The 22278-nt window shown below is 50.2% G+C and overlaps 1 protein-coding gene across 4 annotated transcripts in view; it reads right to left on the reverse strand.

Moving 5' to 3' along the window:
- Positions 1-22278, reverse strand: part of LOC125745653 (fibrillin-2) — an 84147-nt gene that overhangs the window by 41758 nt on the left and 20111 nt on the right. For 3 of the 4 annotated variants that reach the window (XM_049018687.1, XM_049018688.1, XM_049018689.1), the window contains 8 exons: positions 17215-17340; positions 15474-15599; positions 5509-5661; positions 3691-3873; positions 3472-3609; positions 3008-3127; positions 2012-2137; positions 581-703 (listed from right to left, as the gene is read on the reverse strand). In XM_049018687.1, the coding sequence (XP_048874644.1) occupies positions 581-703; positions 2012-2137; positions 3008-3127; positions 3472-3609; positions 3691-3873; positions 5509-5661; positions 15474-15599; positions 17215-17340 (1095 nt within the window). Of the gene's footprint in view, positions 1-580; positions 704-910; positions 979-2011; positions 2138-3007; positions 3128-3471; positions 3610-3690; positions 3874-5508; positions 5662-15473; positions 15600-17214; positions 17341-22278 lie in introns of those variants that run through there. The other variant, XM_049018691.1, reaches the window with a different exon arrangement.

The following is a 22278-nucleotide window of genomic DNA, read 5'->3' on the forward strand; positions in this document are numbered from 1 at the left end:
TCGGTGATGACAGGGACGCTCGCTGAACCCCGATGAGATACAGCTGACGGCTGCTGTGGCGCCTTCGCTCCGCATGTGCGACAGACGCATGTACAGTACAGATGCCGGGACCCATTCCAGGCCTGCCACGGGTTCAAGGAAACATACAGGCGGTTACTGGGGCAAAGAGACTGTGCAGGGGTCCGACCCGGAATGTCCAAACGCATCTGTCACCCTTTGCCTTTGACATTCGTGGTGACGCCGACAGGAATTAAACACATGTCAAATAGAAACCACGGCTAATTAAGACCTAGAGCACATCACTGTAAACTAAAATCAATTAAAATCAAAGTCTGTTTTCCTTTTAGTATGTGCAGTTGATTACAGCTGAATTCTACAGTTTGGGGCAACAACAGACAAAACTTTGAGCGAATTTGCGCAACATCTTGGTACGAAGATGCATTTCTTACACATTTTATTTCATAGAAACCAGCTGTTTATTCTATTCTAGGCAATAAAATATTACATCCATTATTAGTATCTAACATGGCTTTGGGCTAAAGAACAAAAAGATACAGTAAAAATTTGCCCCTGTACTCACCAATGCAATAGCGCCCACTAGGAGCCAACGTGAAGCCGGGCTTGCAGACACACCGGAAGCTGCCGTCCTCGTTAATGCACATGCCATTCAGGCACATGTTGGTCATGGCACACTCGTCGTGGTCTGGCAGTGCCAGGTCGCGGGACAGGGACGCAGACATTTTGTAAGGCCAAAGGTGACATGTCACAGAGAGTCAGCACACAGGGAGAAGCTGTGCCAGTCCAGTCACACAGAGCGGTATTTTCCACCCTGAGTAAACACCTGAATCTTTAGCTTGATCATATGAAATTAATGAAAATCTCAATTGAAGAACAATTATCCGAAACTCACACAGTCCATTTGTTGTTGTTTTTCAGATGAGACTGCCAATGATCTAAAGTCAGACCTCCTCAATACATCTGTAACATTGGGAACCAAAACTCATTCAGTCCTCAAGTTATCCAATTGAGGTTATTATTCTTCAACTGAGGTCCCAATTCAGAACAAAAGAATGGACACCTGTAAGTCTAAGGTTACCCAATCCAAGCTTCTTTCTATCTATGAATTTAACATAGAAAATAAGACCTAACCATGTAGAAGGCTCCTATAAAAATTTAATCAAGTGACTATTGCCATTCACTATCAGGTCAACTTCCCCAGGTCCCACCCCCCCCTCCCTCCACCTTTTACCCCACACTTCCTGTCCAGGGTCTCGCCTGCCCCGCCTTACACCCCACACTTCCTGTCCAGGGTCTCGCCCGCCCCGCCTTACACCCCACACTTCCTGTCCAGGGTCTCGCCCGCCCCGCCTTACACCCCACACTTCCTGTCCAGGGTCTCGCCCGCCCCGCCTTACACCCCACACTTCCTGTCCAGGGTCTCGCCTGCCCCACCTTACACCCCACACTTCCTGTCCAGGGTCTCGCCCGCCCCGCCTTACACCCCACACTTCCTGTCCAGGGTCTCGCCCGCCCCGCCTTACACCACACAATTCCTGTCCAGGGTCTCGCCCGCCCCGCCTTACACCCCACACTTCCTGTCCAGGGTCTCGCCCGCCCCGCCTTACACCCCACACTTCCTGTCCAGGGTCTCGCCTGCCCCACCTTACACCCCACACTTCCTGTCCAGGGTCTCGCCTGCCCCTGCCTTACACCCCACACTTCCTGTCCAGGGTCTCGCCCCCCTGCCTTACACCCCACACTTTCTGTCCAGGGTTTCGCCTTCCCCCCCGTCTTATACCCCATACTTCCTGTCCGAGGCCCCACCCCCTGCCTAATACCCCAGACTTCCTGTTGAGGGTCCCCACCCCCTTGCCTTATACCTTACATTTCCTGTGAGAAACTCCAGGGTCACCATGTCCCTGAACTGGATAAGCGGCTAAGGAAGCCAGATGAATAGATGCTTTTCACACACGCCATTTTGCTAATGCCAAGGCCTACAGAGAAGCCTCACCCACACAGCTCCTTCCATCAGGCGTCAGCTGGAAGCCCGCGTTGCAGATGCAGCGGAAGCTTCCGTCTGTGTTGAGACAGCGGCCGTTGCTACAGAGCATGCCGTTCTGCAGGCACTCGTCGATGTCTGGGAAGCAGACAGAATGTCACGGGCCATGCTGGGTACCAGAACGAGTCCCCATCTGGTGGTTCTCTATCAGTGGCTCTATGTTATATATAAGATGCGTTTGATGACAGGGGGTCTATGTTACACTTATAGACAGCTTTGTCCAACGACAGGGTGACTATGTCACACTTACAGATACCCTCATCCAACAACAGGGAGTCTACGTCACAGTTACAGACAGCCTCATCCAACGACAGGGGGTCTATGTCACACTTACAGACAGCCTTGTCCAACGACAGGGCGACTATGTCACACTTACAGACAGCCTCGTCCAATGACAGGGGGTCTATGTCACACTTACAGACAGCCTCATCCAACAACAGGGAGTCTACGTCACAGTTACAGACAGCATCATCCAACGACAGGGGGTCTACGTCACAGTTACAGACAGCATCATCCAACGACAGGGCGACTATGTCACACTTACAGATACCCTCGTCCAACAACAGGGAGTCTACGTCACAGTTACAGACAGCCTCATCCAACGACAGGGGGTCTATGTCACACTTACAGACAGCCTCGTCCAATGACAGGGAGTCTATGTCACACTTACAGACAGCCTCGTCCAATGACAGGGGGTCTATGTCACACTTACAGACAGCCTCATCAATAATCCCACACAGCAGATATTTTTCTAACTGTTTAGTACGCCTGTGTGCAAGGTAATATGAGTCACCATTTTAGAGGAAATTATCAGCGGTAAACTTCGGTTCATTTTTAACCATTGCCTAACGGCAGACTGTAGCTATATCGGCCGATACCGATAAATGGCCAATACAATCAGTGCATCTCTAGGCAGGATGTGAGATTCTCCAAGGCAATGTGCCTTACCGATGCACGCTTGTCTGGCAGGTGTCCGCTGGAACCCAGAGTGGCACCTGCAGTAGTAGGAGTCCAGTGTGTTGACGCACTCCCCATTCGCACAGGGGTCGGAGGCGCACTCGTCCACATCTGTTTGGAGTAAGCCAAGGGCAGCAGTCTGTGTCAGAGGCCTTCACTTCTCCAATGACTATGCGAGGTGTAGCCATACAGGAAGGAGACCCAAAGGTAACATTTTCTAATCCTGAGAACTGCCATTGTAACATGGAGGAAGGTATCCTAATTGGCTTTAAAAGTATCCAGCTGTAGAAGTAAATCCAATTTAAAGTCTGCAATTCCCCCCAAATTAAATAATCCACTGTAAAATGGTACAATATGTACAGTGTGAGGCTCATTAGTGGTACACAGTTCCCTGGAATAATGTGCATGCATGCTCTGGCTGACTGTTTCACGCCTACGCTGCAACGCTGCATTACCCGCGCAGTCTCCTCGGGCGTCCTGTGTGAAGCCCACGTTGCACTCGCAGTAGTAACTGGACCGAACTGGCACGCACCGGCCATTCAGGCACAGGTTGGGCAGCTTCTGACAGATATCCACTGTCTGGTTCAGGGTAGCTGGGAAAGTAGATGCTTTACTGTGCCTTGCTGTTAATAATAAAACACAGTTCTGAGTTTCAAACCCCACCCCTCACTTACCGTAATCAGGATAGTGGATTCTGGGTCCATTCCCATTGGTGGAGGGAACCCCTCGACCATTAAGCATTGGGTCGTATTCAGCTGGATCACGGGGATCTGCGGGGATTCGGCCACCAACGATTCCGGGGTCCGCAATTGGGAACCTGCCGGGGACCCCCTCGATGCATAGCTGGTGAAACTCCTCTGCGTGCACAAAAAAGGCAGAACCACATTAGGCCAGTACCAAACTATTAAAGGGTGAACAATATGGAAGTAACCATTAAAATAAAGGGATCTCTAGTAGATTAAGGGTGCTTCCACATAGTTGTCGATACTTAAGTAAGTAGTATCCCAACATACTGAAAATAATGTAAAAACATGTTGGATGGGACCTGTTGCCCATTGCTTTAGCCACCATGCTTGGAGGAGGAGCTCTCAAGAAGTTGCCAGTGAAGGCATGGAAGTCTGAGGGGAGGAACATCATCATCCAAGGGAAACGGGATAAACTGAGTTCTCAACCTTGGTTTGACCCATTGAGCATCACAGGGTGGAATACTGACATTTTTTTGTGATTAAAGTAGTAGAAATAGCACAGGGCATAGTCTACTGAGCACTGGAAAAAAGGCATGGTCAAATGAGTCACCATTCACGCTGTTGTCAAGTAAGGTCCGAGTTACACGTGGGGCGGACGCCAAAGGAAGCCCGCAGCCTCCAGTGTTTGTTTCCCAGGGTGAAGCGTTCTGGCAGCTCTGTGATGGTGCCGAGTGCACTTTCCTGACATGGTTTATGTGCAGCCAACCCCTCAGAGGTAATTTCCAACAACGCGCAGCCATCCATCCTGCGACAAAGCATTTCTATCCTGAAAAGCCCCCCATCCATGGAGCACAAATGCTCACCGCCGGGTTTGCTGAACATCCCGATCCAAAAGAACAGTTACACCGGATTCTGGATTGACGCCAGCGATATTATATTGCACCACTGGCAGTAAAATACTGAATTACGATGGAATCACTGGAGGAATGATGTCACATCCCCTCACAGTATCAGCCCGGACACTACAGTGCATGCCAGAGTGTGTCAGAGTGGCCATGCTGGATTGACTTTATTCCGATGCTTCCTTTATTTTAGTGGTAACGTGTGGATTATGGGCGACAATGTGAGCCTCAAAACTGGCACTCCGGAGTGGGGCCTTAGACACCCGCAATGTGAGACTGGAAATGCGAAAGTGTGAGTACGAGTAACACTGTTTGGCAAGCAGGGCTGCTGGGATTTGTGAATTATTAACCGAGTTCCTATTTGTGTCGCCATGTAGATAAAATATTAATGGAGGACAGAGGAAAATTTCTGCCCTCCCCCCGCACCCCCCATTTCCCCTTACTTTTTTCATATTGTGAATTTTTTATTACATTACTTAATGAATACTAAGATCCAAGATATAATTCCAGATGACAGCTCAATACGAAAGTCAGCCAGGTGTGATTCTTGAATGCCGCAAAATGTGCTAGTGTTCAAACAGCAGTTTTTTTTATATAAAGTCTAAAACCGGTAGATGCCCAAAGATCAGGGTTCATTGTTTTACAGAGGAGATGCACAAGTACTTTGTATATTGTTTATTATACCATTAAAAAATATACCCATAAATAATGAACAACAATACCCCTATGCAGAAAATTCATGAGTAGTTTGGATGACTGTTGGTTATATTGACTAAAATAACCAGAAAGAGGGTCATATGTTGTGTGACATAAAGGCTTAGTGTTCAGTAGGGCCAGTGTGCTATTATATTCAAGTCTGGGACTTTTTTGGGACCTTTGGGGAGCCAGTACAGTTCTGTCTTACCAGACCCACGGACAGGGCACATCTCAGGCAGGGTACCCCTCGTCCAGCACCGACCCGAGTCACAGCAGCACTGCACCTTGGTAAAGTGACTCGACAGCTCCTGTGCACAGCGCCCGTTCAGCAGGCTCCCGTAGCAGGACCCCACTCGCTGGTCTGAGGCATACATGACAGAGGACATCATTATCACATCATAGTCTAGTGCACAGGAAACATCATTACATCACAGTCTAGTGCACAGGAGACATTGTTACATCACAGTCTAGTGCATTATTACATCACATCATTCTCCTTACCCATTGTTCCATTGTTAAAAACCTTGGCCTTTTATTTACTTGATTTGCATACTGCCTGATTACTTGAGGGGGCACAAATAACAAATTAACTAATTACTACTCAAGTATAAATCATAAACAAATATAGTAACTGCATAAAATGAAGTGTTATAATTGACTAATGATGAACGAACATGGAATACCTACATAACTAACACTTAGATTCTGGTTAATTTAGTTAACTTTTTATTGTGTTTTTGATTTTATTGTTGTATGTACCCTTTACAAGCTATGGGATATAAAATATGGAATCATTATAATAATAATAATAATAATAATAATAATTATTATTATTATTAATCTAAACATTAAGTGTGTAAGAGTGTACTAATACATTATCTGTCCCCACTCAAGTAAAGGATTACCTTTTTGCGTGAAATGCTGTGAAAAGCCTCTCTGCTCTCGGGTTCATAATGTCCAAGCTTCCTAATAAATCCCATGATCCCCCTGTGGCCTAATTTCAGCTAGTGATCACATGGCCTTGCATACTCCTTAACATTTTTTTGCGAAAAGTCCAGGCTGCCGCTTTAATACCGTCTCTCCCCCAGGAGGTGATGCCGTGGAACTTGCGAATTCTTACAGCCAGCTGCCACTGGGACTGAGAAGCCAGAGGCTCTGGACGGGATCGACATCTTGGGGGGAAAAAAGCATTTGGTGCCAGTCGGACCAGAAAGCCTAGCCCTCACTGGCTGATATACAACCCCCACGGAACTTCAGTACCAGTTACAGCTGATAAGAAAGTTCGAAAGCGGCAGAGTTCGAAGGCGGGGAATTTTATTCCCTTCAAATGCGAAACCTTGATGGGCTCATAGTTTTGACAGTATGGCGTGAAAAAAGCATTTGTTTGAGATCTCAGCACCATATGTAGGTCAGGGAACTTCAGCAGCGACCCGCCAGAGTTCTGCAGACCCACACGGAGTCATGTTTGCACATGTGCTTCCTAGGGAGGGTGAGGGGGGAGGCTCCGAAGGAGAGCAGTGCTTCTCCTGTTGGGCTCACGTAGGCGTGCAACGCCCACTCATCACATCACATCATGGCTGAGTCAGGCTTTGCTCACCTGGAGGATGGAAGCTCTTGGTCACCTAAAACTTTGGGTTCTGGCGTAACTCAAGGAGCCAAGAGGCAATGGAAAACGCACCGATTCAGTCTGCCAGCTAACCTATTTATTTGCTTTTACAAGAACACACACACACACACACAGGTTTGTAATTATATCTTTGTGGGGACTCTCCATTCATTTCTATGGGGAAAACTCTACTCTACTTCAACTTGACAACCTCAATCCCTACCCAGCCCTAAACCTTAAATAACCAAACAAAATACGAGGCATTTTTACGGTTTTGATTGCATTCACAGATCTTTGTGGGAACCTGGAAAATGGTCCCCACAACATAAAAAAACAGGTTTTTATTACATTGTGGGTGAGATTTGGTCCCCACAATGTAATATAAACATAATGTACACACACACACACACACACACACCAATATATATATATTGCGATGGGCTGGCCCCCCCATTGCTTACGGGATAAGTTCCGGACCCCCGCGACCCAGTAGGATAAGTGGTTTGGAAAATGGATGGATGGATGGATATATATATATATATATATATATATATCATATAAAAATAAATCAATATTATGAAAAGCTTACGAAAGGTATGCAAGTGCTCTTCACTGGCTGAGAGCCCCCAAGAACGATCCGTCCACTGTCACGATGGACCATGAGCCTCTCAGCGGCTTCCTGCAGGGCGCCCAGGCCCGGCGGTGGCCGTATCTGGAGCTTGTTAGCACGGCGTAATGGCCGGCCTGGAGACGGTTAGAGGAAGCGGACGCAGAGCCCTGCACATGCTCAGCGTCTGGACTGTGGACTCGCAGCCGGAGCTGTTTACCTGAGCCAGATTTCCCTCCCCTCTGCTGCACCCATCCCCTCCATTTTTCCTTTTTCTCTCCCTGCTTCACTGGACAAAATGAATTCAAACAAAATACAGTAAGTATGTAAATCATACCTAGACCGTGGTGTGGGTGTGGCTTACTCTCCTTAGGTTTTACACAAATACGTCTTTCTTAATACGATTTATTTTCTTAATAAAATGAAAAGTTAAAAGCATCTCAAAAGATATGCTAATTAAAAATCCCCCTTATAAAAGTGAATCAATTATTTCCAAATAGATTTTTTTAGTTTTATAAAACATCCTTCCCCAACAAGGTGCTTGACAGGTGCACATGCATGCACACAGCAGAAATGTCCAGAACAGAGCAGGGGAGAGGAATAGTAACCTGATAGGATGGAGGTCAGAGGGCAAAACAGCTGCTCGCACCTTCAGGAAATGCTAACCTTGTAACAATGTCACCTGGATACCTTAATAAGTATGTGGGTTCAACTAGTTCATCAGTCCTATTTTTTAACTGTACCATGTACATACTGTCACGCCCACACCACCAGATGCAAGGCATTAAGTGTGACGACCAGGAACATATAAACGGTCAAACAACCCCTCATCCTTGCGAAGCATTGAGCTAATGTTTACAAGCCATACTAAGCGTTTTCTTGTCCTAAGTCTTCCCTTACTACCGAACCCTCTCTGTTTACCTTTTGTCCATTCCTTTTCCGTTCCAGGCCCATTCCCGATCCTGACCCGCTTGTCCCGCTGAGCCCGGCACGTTTCGTCCCCACTCCCCTGTGTGGTCCCGTCTCGTGCTTCTGTGTAGGACTGACCACCCAGCTACTGACCTTCTCGCCCGTCCACCGACTTCTCTTCTTGAACGTCCCCTATCTTACTTGTGCTTCACCAGAGCAATTAAACCAGACGCTGGTTTGCAACCCTGGACCCTTGTCTTTCTGTCCTAGGCCGCCTGACAGAATACTTCGCCTGGCAGAAATGGATCCAGCGAGCCGCGCTGCTCTGGAGGAGCGCCTGTCCAACGTGGAACAGCTCCTTGCGGCCCAGGCTGCTCAAACCCCCCTGCCGGTATCTCCACCTCGCTCGGCGGCCGTCGCTCCTATTGCTGTACCGGAACGGTACGACAGAAACCCTGACCAGTGCAGGGGGTTTTTGATGCAGTGTGGCATCTACGTGGAGGAGCATCCAGAGATGTTTCACACCCAATCGGCTGAGGTTCGATTCGTCATCTCCCTTCTAACTGGGCGCGCACGGGAGTGGGCGACCGCGCTGTGGGCCAACCAAAGCCCCATTATCGAATCCACCCGAGACTTTCACCGGGCGCTGGTGGAAGTGTCTGATCACCCGGCAGTGGGGTGTCGGCCGGGCGATCGCCTCCTCGACTGCCGTCAGGGAAATCGGTCCGCAGCGGATTACTCGTTGGAATTCCGCACCATCGCCGCGGGGCTCGCCTGGACGGACGACACGTTCCTGACAATATTCCGCCGGGGGTTAAACCAGGATTTGCAAGATGAGCTCGCCTCGCGAGGGGAAGCTCTCTCCTTTGACGAGTTCGTCCGGCTAGCAGTCCGATTGGACAACACCGTCAGGGATCGCCGTCACCGCCGACATAATGCGGAAGCTCGCCGAATGCCCCCAAGTCAGAGCCCCGAGCCGACGGAGCCTATGCAACTCGGAAGATCCCCTCTTTCCGCAACCGAACGCCGAAGGAGGACCCAGGGAGGGCTCTGCCTCTATTGCGGCAATGCCGGGCACACCATCCGATTCTGCCCCGTCCGTCCACAACGAGAGGAGGAGACTCCACCGGTAGGTGAACCGCCGATTGTTCAATCCGCTCGGTGACAGCTCACGGTTCCGGTGATTATGGGATCTCAGGGGAGAGGGATCTGTATCCAAGCACTGGTGGATAGCGGGGCAGCGAGGAGTTTTATAGATCGGGCCCTCGCTCGGCAACTCGGGTTACCGCTGCGAAAGCTAGCCAGACCGATCTCAGTCCTGGGAGTGACGGGAGAAAGGATTAAAGAGGGAACAGTTCGTTTCTGCACGTATCCTTTCACACTGCGCGTTGGAGCCCTGCACACAGAAGAGATTGCTGTGTATGTCCTCCCTCAAGCTAAGGACCCACTAATTCTGGGGTACCCTTGGTTGGTGCGCCATAATCCCACACTAGACTGGAGAACAGGGGAGCTTACCTCATGGTCCTCCACATGCATGGCCTCATGCATGACGGTGCCTTGTCGGACCTCCAGTGTGGAGAGCCCCGAACCGGAGGATCCTAGTCGAATTCCAGAAGAGTATCAGGATTACGGGGATGTGTTCAGCAAGGCCCAGGCCTTCACGCTTCCTCCACACCGAGACTGTGATTGTGCCATCGAGATCCAGGAGGGGGCTACACCTACCAAGGGACGATTATACCCCATCTCCCTACAGGAGGAGCAATCATTGGACGATTACATCCAGGAAGGGCTCAAGCAGGGGATCATCCGGCCATCCACCTCTCCAATGACGTCCGGGTTTTTCTTTATAAAGAAGAAGGATGGGGGACTACGGCCGTGTATAGATTACAGGGGCCTGAACGCCATCACTGTAAAGAGGAGAGAGCCTCTACCCTTGATCCCTTCCTCCCTCGAACAGCTGCGCGAGGCTAGGATCTTCACTAAACTCGACCTTCGAAGTGCTTATAATCTGATTAGAATTAAGCGGGGGGACGAGTGGAAGACCTCCTTCGTTACTAGTAAGGGGCAATATGAGTACCGCGTGATGCCCTATGGGCTAGCTAATAGCCCCTCTATTTTCCAGGCTTTTATGAATCAGGTGTTTAGGGACCTCATTCATCGTTTTTTAGTTGTCTATGTTGATGATATCCTGATCTACTCTCCAGATAAGGAATCCCACATCCAGCATGTCCGCCAGGTGCTGCAGCGACTACGGGAGCACTACCTGTTCGCCAAGGGGGAGAAATGTGAATTTCACCAACCCCGAGTCCAGTTCTTGGGCTTCGTCATAGGCCAGGGGACCGTAGCCATGGAAGAACGGAAAGTAGCTGCTATCCGCGATTGGTTAAGACCTCGTACTCTCAAAGAACTACAGCGGTTCTTGGGGTTTGCGAATTTCTATCGTCGCTTCATACGCAACTTCAGCCAAGTAGCAGCTCCACTAACGGCCCTAACCCGGGGTCCCCCTGCACGGCTGTCCTGGTCGCCGGAGGCAGAAGCCGCCTTCGTGAAGCTAAAAGAGGCATTCTGTTCAGCTCCTGTTCTCGCCCAGCCTCAACCCAACCTCCCTTTTGAGGTGGAAGTGGATGCTTCCGAAGCTGGGGTAGGGGCTGTCCTAATACAAAAGAACCCCCAGACAGGGAAACGGCACCCTTGCGCCTACTTCTCTAAGAAGCTGACCGCAGCAGAACACAACTACCCCGTGGGGGAGAGGGAGTTACTGGCTATCCGTCTAGCCCTAGAGGAATGGAGGCACTGGCTGGAGGGAGCACGCCACCCCTTCTTAGTGCTCACAGACCATCGTAATCTGGAGTACCTCCAGTCAGCTAAACGCCTCTCAGCTCGTCAATCCCGTTGGGCACAGTGGTTTTCACGGTTTTCGTTTCAGGTCCAGTATCTACCAGGGAGCCGAAACATCAAAGCAGATGCTCTCTCACGTCAGTTCGATCCCCCTTCCTGCCCGGAAAGGACCGACCCCATCCTGAGTCCCTCATGTTTTGCGGCCACTATAACCTGGGATCTAGAGGAGAACATCCGTCGGGAGAACGAGGGGAGGACCCCTCCCCCCGGCTGTCCGCCGGGGGTCCAATTCGTCACTCGTGAGTATCGCAGTGCACTACTCCTCTGGCTGCACTCCCAGCGAGGAACGGGACACCCGGGAGTGGCAGCGACCCAGCAGTTGGTCTCACGCCGATACTGGTGGCCTCGTTGGAGACAGCAGGTGCAGGAGTTTGTGGAGTCCTGCCCCGAGTGCGCCCAAGCAAAGACGCTACCCCAAGCACCAGCTGGTCTACTAGTTCCCTTGCCGACCCCAGCTCGTCCGTGGTCCCACATTGCCATGGACTTTATTACGGACCTCCCCCGGTCGGCTGGAAAAACTACTATCCTAACCATAGTAGACCGCTTCTCTAAAATGTGCCGGCTGGTCTCGCTCCCAAAGCTTCCCACGGCCACAGAACTAGCGGAGATCATCATAGAGAACCTCTTTAGGTACTACGGGCTCCCCAAGGACATCGTTAGTGACAGGGGACCCCAGTTTAACTCTCGAGTGTTTAAAGAAATATGTCGTAAGCTTAACATCACCCTTAGCCTCTCCTCAGCATACCATCCTCAGTCAAACGGCTTAGCCGAACGGACAAACCAAGAGGTGGCTAAGGCCCTACGTCTGATGTGCCGGACCAACCCCTCCGAATGGGCAACTCACCTCGTTTGGGCGGAATACGCCCTCAACACTCGGGTGAGTTCAGTGTCTCACCTCTCACCCTTCCAGTGTGTCCTAGGGCACCAACCCAGGCTGTTCCCGTGGGACTCTCCGGAGGGGCCAGTCCCTGCAGTGGAAGATTGGTACCATCGGAGTCGCCAGACGTGGAGACGAGTCCAATGCGCCCTGCAGGAGCAGGCTAAACAACGAAAGACTCAAGCGGACCGAAGACGTCGCTCTGGACCCACCTATCGGGTGGGCCAACTGGTGTGGCTCTCTACGAGGAACCTCCGCATACCTGGGTGTCGGAAGCTAACTGCTCGTTTCATCGGTCCCTTCCACATCTTGCGTCAGGTGGGACCAGTGGCGTTCCGTCTCCAGCTGCCTAAGGTATATCGTATCTGCCCCACCTTCCATGTGTCTCTCCTGAAGCCAGTCAAGTACAGTCCCCTGCGTCCAGAAGCTCCGCTAGTGGTGGAACCCCCTCTGTCCGTGCCGGAAGAGGGTCCCTCCGACCGTATTCACTCCCTTCTTGACTCCCGCCGACGTAGGGGTCGCCTGTACTATCTCGCCGACTGGGAAGGTGGGACGGCGGAAGAATGCAGCTGGCTGCCCGCCAATGCCATTCCCGACCCGGAGCTCGTAGCCGCCTTTCACCTCGCCCACCCTGCCCGTCCCGCTCCTCGTCCGCGGGGGCGTCCCCGCAAGCGGCCCCGGCCTCCAGGTGGCGGCCGTCAAGGGGGGGGTACTGTCACGCCCACACCACCAGATGCAAGGCATTAAGTGTGACGACCAGGAACATATAAACGGTCAAACAACCCCTCATCCTTGCGAAGCATTGAGCCAATGTTTACAAGCCATACTAAGCGTTTTCTTGTCCTAAGTCTTCCCTTACTACCGAACCCTCTCTGTTTACCTTTTGTCCATTCCTTAACCTCCTTCCTTTTCCGTTCCAGGCCCATTCCCGATCCTGACCCGCTTGTCCCGCTGAGCCCGGCACGTTTCGTCCCCACTCCCCTGTGTGGTCCCGTCTCGTGCTTCTGTGTAGGACTGACCACCCGCTACTGACCTTCTCGCCCGTCCACCGACTTCTCTTCTTGAACGTCCCCTATCTTACTTGTGCTTCACCAGAGCAATTAAACCAGACGCTGGTTTGCAACCCTGGACCCTTGTCTTTCTGTCCTAGGCCGCCTGACACATACACGTTGTGTATTCACACTTAGCTAATTTTGTACCCTTCTGTCTGGTTTCACTGATTCGACAACTACAAAAGGATAAAACCATCAAATCTGTAACAGCAGTTCATTGATACAATTCATCAAAACAACAAAGCAAAATGAAAAGTGGATTAGCAGTGGGAAGCCAATTACCCTGGCCTTGGGGATGGAAGGAACCGTAATCCCACCCTGTCCTTCTGAGAGATGTATTCACACCTGGAATGCGATGTTAATGCTGGCCTTTGCAAGGTAATTGCAGGTTAAGTCCAGCCACTGGCACCACATGGGAACTGGAAATCATGATCTCCTGGGCTCCCCTGAGAGGTCGGGAAGCCACTGCGCCGCTGGCATTCTGCGCGCGTTTCGACACGTTCGGAGGTCGGGAAGGAGTCGGCAGAGGGGAGATTGTTTTCAACAAAATCACCTGGCGGGTAATAAAATAGGCCTGTAATTGCTGCACAGCCAGAAGAGACAGCGCTCTCCAGGCTTCTAATTGTACTAAGAACTGAAGCAGAAGGTCCTGGAGGAAGGGAGGGTGGTGATGACACGAGGATGAGGCCACGTCGTTAATACGACGCGTGATGAAAAAGGGGTGCATGGGAAAGCTCGAGATGATGGCAATAATGCCCCGAGTGTAGCAGGAAACTTGGTTATAGGGGAGCAAGACCTCCCAATGTCTAACAAGAGATCCTGCAATTTTGTCTGTCATTCCTCAGATCTCCAGCGATTCACTGAACCTGCCTTCTTAGGAATGATGATCAAGACTTGGAAGACAGAACTGGCTCTACTTTCATTCACTCAGCTTTCCTAACATTAATATAAATTTTTAAGTGTAGCTTGCTGTTTGATCTTACCTAATTTAAACTGATTTGTGATGCTTGATAGGCAACATGTAATTAAACCCATATATTTAGCAAGAATGTGCCACATATACAAAAATATTTCCTATTGTGTTTAACTGGGGAAAATACTTAATTATAACTTCCAATGCCATCCTTACATAAATGGCAAACTTAAAATAAGTTTCAAAATGAATTTATGTAATTACTCAAATTACTTGCAGTGAAGTTTTTGGCAAGAGAGACAAACTATTCCATGAGAAAGACAATTTAATGTTGGTCTGAAAAGCCCCTGCAGTAGCCAAAACAATAAATCGTTCAGTTTAACAGAACAGAAAGGAAGTATCAAGCAGCTAGCAGCCAGCAAGATGCAGATACGTGACAGTGAATGTCGCACCTGAAACAACAGCGGTGGACAGAGCGACACGTGGAGCAGATGGAGCCAATGCCAGCAGACTGAGTGCCTACCGTACCCACGGCCACCGGAAATGGCCAGATGATTAGACTTCAATGGAATGCCGCAGCAATAACTTGGAAAAGTAGCCTGAGATGGATTTCAGGCTAAAGCCCCAATAACCACTCCGATGTCACTGCCAGCCCCTTCCCTGAAACGCCTGCCATGTTTGCCCTGTAATCGGCAGAGGAATACTACACTCCTCACCTCCGCCATCCTGGCTGCGCTGTGGGTCTGAATACTGCATTATTGCCACAGAAACAATTCCGCCACAGGCCACGGTCCCAAGGCCATTTTTACATAAATCAACATGCGATGTTTTATGGTTTTTCACCGCTGCATTTTCCCTTGAGTTCCTATTATTTCACAACTCCTATGCATCGTTTGATGTGTTCATGGCATAGTGTTCATTTCATGTCCAGTAGCAAGCTCATTCAGGAGGTGTTACATTCAAAAATGCCATTATTACTATTATTATTATTACTGTCGCTATATTATCCATTCATCCAAACAAAATCTTGCAGATATATATAGAGACTGTCTCTAACTTACAACCTGTGGAACGTATGACAACTTGTACAAATTGATATATATATATATATATATATATATAAAGTCATTATATGTCGAGTGTAAGAAAGGTATGCAATTCTGGGCGGTCATATGCTCGGAAGCGCTGCTCTACGTAGTGAGAATGAGTGTGATTATCCTTTTCTGACATACGTCCACATTCACATACGATCTGTCTGCCGGAAAGGACCCTAGTGGTAAGTCTGAGTTATATCTCTGAAGACTGACTCACCCAAGCAGCGCGTCCTGTCGGCAGAGAGTGTGAATCCGGCCGGGCACACGCAGGTGTAGCTGCCAGGCGTGTTGGAGCACATCCCCCCACCACACAGGTGTGGAGCGGTCGCGCACTCGTCCACATCTGTGAAGTGAAGCATGGCAGATACCCGTCTGTCAGAAGGCCCCTCTGCAGCACTGAAGCCTTTTGTGATAGGCTCCCACCTAAAGCCGTGGCTTATATTTATTCAGCAGACACTTTATTACACATATTTCTTTGAGAAAGCAGGGTCAGACAGTCCCTGGGGCCACTGGGGGTTAAGGGCCATATTCAGGGGCCGAACATTAAATGGCTTTGTTCTACCACACTCTCTACCGGCACGCTCTCTCTCTCTCTACTCGCTTTATTTCCACAACCTCACGACAACCTCATGTCGCTCATTTGCTGCTTCCTCCTGTGCGATAGTGCCTGTTGCTGACATTATCTTAACTCATTATATCTATATATAAACATTGTATGGCAAACCAAATACGTCAGCTTGTTACAATGTAGCTACTCCCCTAGCAGAACAATGCAGCTGAGAGCTTCACGGTTTTCTAAATGCCCCATTTGCCTGAACCCCAGTTGTTTTCCCATCAACTTCATTGAAATGTACAGTGTAAGGAATCTCAAATAAATTCTAGGCACTCACATACCTAAAAAGAATTTGTGAAAGCAAAACATTTTATATATATATGTATATAACACTAGTTCCAAACGTTATACCTTGATATATATTTTTAATACTGTTACTAAAGACTAGAGAGACTGATGTTTTCAATCAGTCAGTAAATCATTTAAACAGAGCAATACGTCCAAGGAGAAAGAATGATTTAAAACACCAGGTAAAATTCTGGAGGAGGAATGTGACTCACACAGACTGCCTCAGTAAGACCTCAAGAGCTTGGAAGGTTCTACAAACATCTAATTTAATTGATTTAAGGTACATTTCCTATGACATCATACAGAGGCCTTCAGAATCAAGGTTGTCTAGGGCAGTATTAAAAATATACAGATGTAAAGTAGACATCGGTGAAAACTGACTTAATGGCCCGTCTCTTTAAAATGTATTCAGAATGAAGTGCCCTCATAGTGATATATACTGTGTTAGCAACACTTCTGCCGTGACAAGGGCTGCTTTTAAAAAAAATCAACTGCTGCCATGAAGTCATGTGACCATGTCAGCGACTTCCTGGCATGTAACGCATTTCCTCCTTTAATAACAGGTGTCAGTACCTCAGACACATCCTGGGGCCCTTCTGCAGGCATCGAGCCAAAAAGCAAAGAACAAAAAAGCATATAAATATTTCAATGAACATTTTTTACTATGACTTAAGTCGGAACAGAATCAAGCTGATTGTAGAGATTTTCCAAAAAAAAACAACCTTTTTTATTCAATGGTGATAACAGCCAAATTGCTGTTTTCCATGCAATTCAAACCGCTAAAATGCAAACAGATTGCAACTGCAAAGGTAGGGATGTGAAAATGGTATCAATATTATCAGTAGCATTATTACTTTGTAACAAGTTAACAGGCCAGTAAAGTGTGTTCATTGTCATAGAAGTTACCACAAACTTTTCCTTGTTCTCTATTGTTCTGGTTCTCTGAACCACAGATACAGTGACTGATATACACAGAATATAAAGGGGAAATAAACCAGAAGATTAAAGTTCTCAGTATTCAGGAGGATGAAGGTAGAGGGCCATTCTCCACACTCACCTTCGCACTTGTGTGTGGCCTCGTTCTGCCGGTGTCCAGCGGGGCATCTGCACTCATAGGAGCCCACCGTGTTGACACACCTTCCCTTCTGGCACAGCGCTGGCATGACCTGGCACTCATCCACGTCTGGAGGACAAGGACGCCAGTTCAAGCGACATGTCACCCTTAATGCATAAAAAACACACCCCTGCAATCTGTAGCTGAAAAATCTTCTTCTGTGATTTTTTATTTGGTATTTTGTATATTGGGGGCTTGGTTAAGGAGCAAGGCAAAGCCAGGTAACAAGCTAACTTATTTGGTTCATCCATCCATCTATCCTTTAACCACTTATCCTGGTGAGTTCCCCTGCTTCGTATTCCCAGTCATTACACACGTCTGCCATTTATTTTTCAAACCCCGGAGCCCAGCCTGTCTAGTCCTTTCCATAAAATCACGTTCTTCCCGTGCTGGCGCCAGAACGCCCGCCTTTTCCCTCATCCCTGCTGCTTTTGTCAAACCCATCTCCACACCTCTTCTCTTATACGCTCCTATTCCCCAGCCCGGATCAAGTCTTACAGACATGCACGGCATGTTGTTTGGTATCATGTCTTCAGAAGCAGACAGAATGAAATCATCCATGTGGCCTGGCTTCATTACCACCCCCCCCCCCCCCCCCCCGAGGACCCCTGGAGTATATCCTTTCTGTCAGACATGCAGCAGAAAGCCCCCCAACTTACGTGTATCATCTTACATCAAAGCCACTGGGACATGCAGAGTCATACCCATTTATAAAGCCCACATGGGTGCAGGAAAACCTTGGATTGCGAGTAACTTGGTTTGTGAGTGTTGAGCAAGACGAGCAAAAAATTTGAACTTGATAAAGGAGCGAGGTCTTGCAATACGAGTATTACGTATATGCTTTGTCTTCCTAGCGTCACATAATCACAACTGAGCCGTTTCTTCTCTCTCTGTCGCTGCGGGATTGTGGGTAATCTTTTACTATGCTCGGTCTTAGTCGGTGTCCCTCACATTGCCACAAAATTGAAAAGGAGGCAAAAGCAGCTGTCATTGGATAGATTCCTTGTTACAGTTGCACAAAAAGAAAAGGATTCCAGTGAGCCAACAGATAGCAGTGATTCCGTTAGTTATAGTGAAAGTCATCCTACAAAATAACACTCCTCTTCTCTTCTCTCTCCTCTCCCTCACACCATCCACGATTCTTTTCAAAGGTAAAGTGCAGGTTAATTTGTTTTATGTATTTTTACTATCATTTGAGTCGGTATTCGCTTTGATATACGAGTGCTTTGGATTACAAGCACGTTTCCAGAACGAATTATGTTCGCAATCCGAGGTTTTACTGTACTTAAAAAGAATGAATCAGGACTGTATACAGGGGTGGGGGCATAGAGGAATTGAAAGCTGACTGGTCCCTGGAGTACCCCTCCCTCCTGTCATTCAGCAATTTAAAACATATCATTGGCTAATGATAAGGCTGCCTCCTCCATATGAATTATGGTTGCTTTTATGCCCCCCAGCTTAAAAAAATCCCCCTTAAAAAAGAATCGCCCCTAAAATGGATATAATAAAATATGTAAAAAGATACCAATCACACATTTATATGTACACTGTATCAACTGCTGCTATCACTGTATCAAGTCCAGCCAGACAAATTATTTCCTCAGAAGCCTGTTTTGATAATATTATTACATTGTAAGAATATTCTTATTCATCACCTCATTAGGCCTCTGTACCATGATGAGATGGCTGCCAGTTCAAAATCTTTGTCCACTAGGCCATTGAACAAATTCCATAACCACCCCCCCCCCAAAAAAAATGCTCTAGGAGTGCTGCATGGACAACTGACTCTGTACTCAGACCCCATCCTTCACGTTCAGCCCGCCATGGGTGCCCAAAGAGGAGAGTAAAGATGAGAGGAGAAAAATCACATTCCTTATGGGTACATGAACATCAACTTTCACAAATAAGAAAGGATTACTAAGCAGGTGATGGAGACAATGACATTACTTTAAAACCATCAGCTTAATTCAGGATGTTTTTCAGAGTTGCCTGCACATTTTTTGGTTTCCTCTTGCCAAAGGGTAAACCCCTGAGGGGTGGCCCCGATAACACCAGACGCCTCCCCTATGGTGAGGTCGACTTCCCTGTTACCCAATCGACCCTCTCTGGGGAACACATAAACTAAAAATCCCATCAGCTCGGGCCCGAAGAGGACATGGACCGCAGCATCCGGCGAAACAGAGTAGGCATTTATGTCGATGTAACATCTGCCGCGGCCCACCCCCCCTAAAAACAACTGAAACTGGACCACGTCTAAGAACGTGCCGGTCGCGACGGGGCGAGGAAAGCGCAGACTTGGCGGGGAGGTGTCAGCTCGTCCCTGAAGGTGGGGAACGGGAGGAAGATGAAGGGGGTGTCGGGAGGGAGTGGAGCAGGAGCGAGTGCCAACTGTGCGGAGGCAACAAAGGGGTGCTTCATTCCCCCCGAGAGCCAGAAAGGTGAGCTCATACCGAAAGGATGGAATCCTGTCTCCGGGCGAGATACGAGGAATATTAGGGAGAGGGAGATGGTACAGCAGGCACATGGAAGTCCAAGGAAGATCGCTCTTAAAGCGCTGTGCCACTGAAAGGTCATGAACCATCATCACCAGCGGCTAACTGAAAAACATCAGGGCTGTACAAGATGGTGGCACGCTTATAGGGGAGCTCTGTATGTGCAGTTAACATGTGCAATGTGTACAATAAAAAATTTGCACCAATATGTTGACACCATTTCAAAGAAATGCGGGATAAACAGTCTCTCATTCTTTCTGTATGTTCTGAGATGGGAAATTTGAGTCTAAGTGATTTTATGATTTAAAAAGCGATTTGTCAGTTTGGTGATTGTGCTGTCAATTAAAGCAAAGTAGCTTCCCAGTGTTGCTCATAAGGGTGTGGGCAAGGGGGTGGGCATTGGGGTAACGGCCAACAGGGTTGTATGATTCCAGTTTTCAGAGGACCATGCTTTCTGGGTTTATGGTTGGGGGGTAGAGTTCATATTTTTCCAATTATCAAACGAGATCCATGATAACAGGCATACTGATGGACAGCAAAGAACAGGCCTTAATTCATCGCTTATCACTGGGAACTCAATAAAATATAAAGACTGGTCCTCACACCAGGACCGAATACCAGCCTAAGAACACTCACAGAGGCCGGATGTCATGCCCGGCTCGTCCGCTCCTCCTGTGTGCCACGCCCCCTGATTACCCACGTGTTTTCTCCCGATTGTACCCAGCTGTATCTAGTTTATTTGCTCAGTCCTGTGTATTTCAGTCCGTGTCTTACCCGAGTCCTTTGTCCGTCATTGATGTTTCCTGATGTCTGTTGCCGTCCAGTGTTCCCTGCCCCGGATATCTTGAATAAAACCCCGTTTTTCCCGTATCCCGCTTGCCTGCCTGCTCCTTACCCGCACGATCGCCGCGCTCGCTTACCACGATCGTGACAGAATGACGGACCGCAAGAAAAGCAAGCGGGCAAGAAGGCTTCGGAAAGAGCCGGAGATCCAGCTTGGAGCCTGCACGCTAGCCAGGCTATGGCTCCCGTCTGAGGACGAAGAGGAGGCACCCCTCCTTCTCGTGGACTACGCCCGGAGAAGACCAGTCCTCCTACCACCCCTAGAGCAGTACTATTATCGGCCGGAACGCCTGGACAATTGGGGGGGAATCCGGAAGGGTAGAGACGCCATCTCGCGTGTGCCCCGCATGCCGGCTAGGGCCACCTCCATCATGCCTGAACCGGACGATCCTGCCCCATGTCCAGTGGCAGCCACCCCGGAGGCGTACACCACGCCTCTCCCAGGGAGGAAGGCTGCCCTGGCGAACCAGTTTTTTACCCTCCAGGGTTTATTTATAAGGGTAATGGAACGGCCGACAGCCCCAGGAGACCGGAGGATTGAGGCTCTCGTTGCGCGTTTGAGGCGAGGCTTTGACGCGTTTACGCCCGCCTCTGGTCCGGAAGTACTCGAGGGCTTGGCGGAGGACCTCCGACAGCTGCTCCTGCTCCAGAGCGCGTCGGTCCCCGCGCTGGAACAGCCGCCATTGCCGGCGGACCCCGCTCCCGTGCAGCCGCCATTGCCGGCGGACCCCGCTCCCGTGCAGCCGCCATTGCCGGCGGACCCCGCTCCCGTGCAGCCGCCATTGCCGGCGGACCCCGCTCCCGTGCAGCCGCCTTCGCCGCTGCCGCCGCCTGCGCAGCCGCCTTCGCCGCTGCCGCCGCCTGCGCAGCCTGCTGCAGCTCCCGGGCCGGCGCCCCCCTCTGCAGCCACCTGCAGCTCCCGGGCCGGCGCCCCCTCTGCAGCCACCTGCAGCTCCCGGGCCGGCGCCCCCTCTGCAGCCACCTGCAGCTCCCGGGCCGGCGCCCCCACTGCAGCAACCTGCAGCTCCCGGGCCGGCGCCCCCACGGCCGCCGTCTGCAGCTCCCGGGCCGGCGCCCCCACGGCCGCCGTCTGCAGCTCCCGGGCCGGCGCCCCCACTGCAGCCACCTGCAGCTCCCGGGCCGGCGCCCCCACTGCAGCCACCTCCTGTTCCTGACCGCGCTCCAAGTCCTGACCGCGCTCCAAGTCCTGACCGCGCTCCAAGTCCTGACCGCGCTCCTGTCCCTTCTCCCCCGGTGACGGTTTCTCCCTCGCCCCGGCGAACTCGACCCCGACCTGGGGTCATGTCTGTGTCCCGTAAAGGGAGGGGACACAGACGCAGGGCTGGGGTCCCGCCCGCCCTGCCCCCTGGTTCGCCCTGCCTCGCCTGCGCTGGGGCTCGGTTGGCGCCTGCGGGTCCTGGCCCTCCGGGTCGGCTGTCGCCTGCGGGTCCCTCTCCGGTGCCTCGTCGCCCTGCCTCGCTCCCCCCTCCGGTGCCTGGTCGGTCGCCTGGGGGTTCCCCGACGGCGGCTCCTCGGTCGCCTGCGGGGCCCCTACCTGCGGCCCGTCAGAGGACGTCGCCGCCTGCTGCGGCTCCCCCCCTCGCCTTGCCTTCGCCCTGGCCCCTTCCAGCTCCCTCGTCCCCTTCCCTGGTGCTCCCTCCTGCTCCCTCCC

The sequence above is a fragment of the Brienomyrus brachyistius genome, chromosome 7 (assembly GCF_023856365.1).
Source record: "Brienomyrus brachyistius isolate T26 chromosome 7, BBRACH_0.4, whole genome shotgun sequence".
NCBI classification, from domain to species: Eukaryota; Metazoa; Chordata; class Actinopteri; order Osteoglossiformes; family Mormyridae; genus Brienomyrus; species Brienomyrus brachyistius.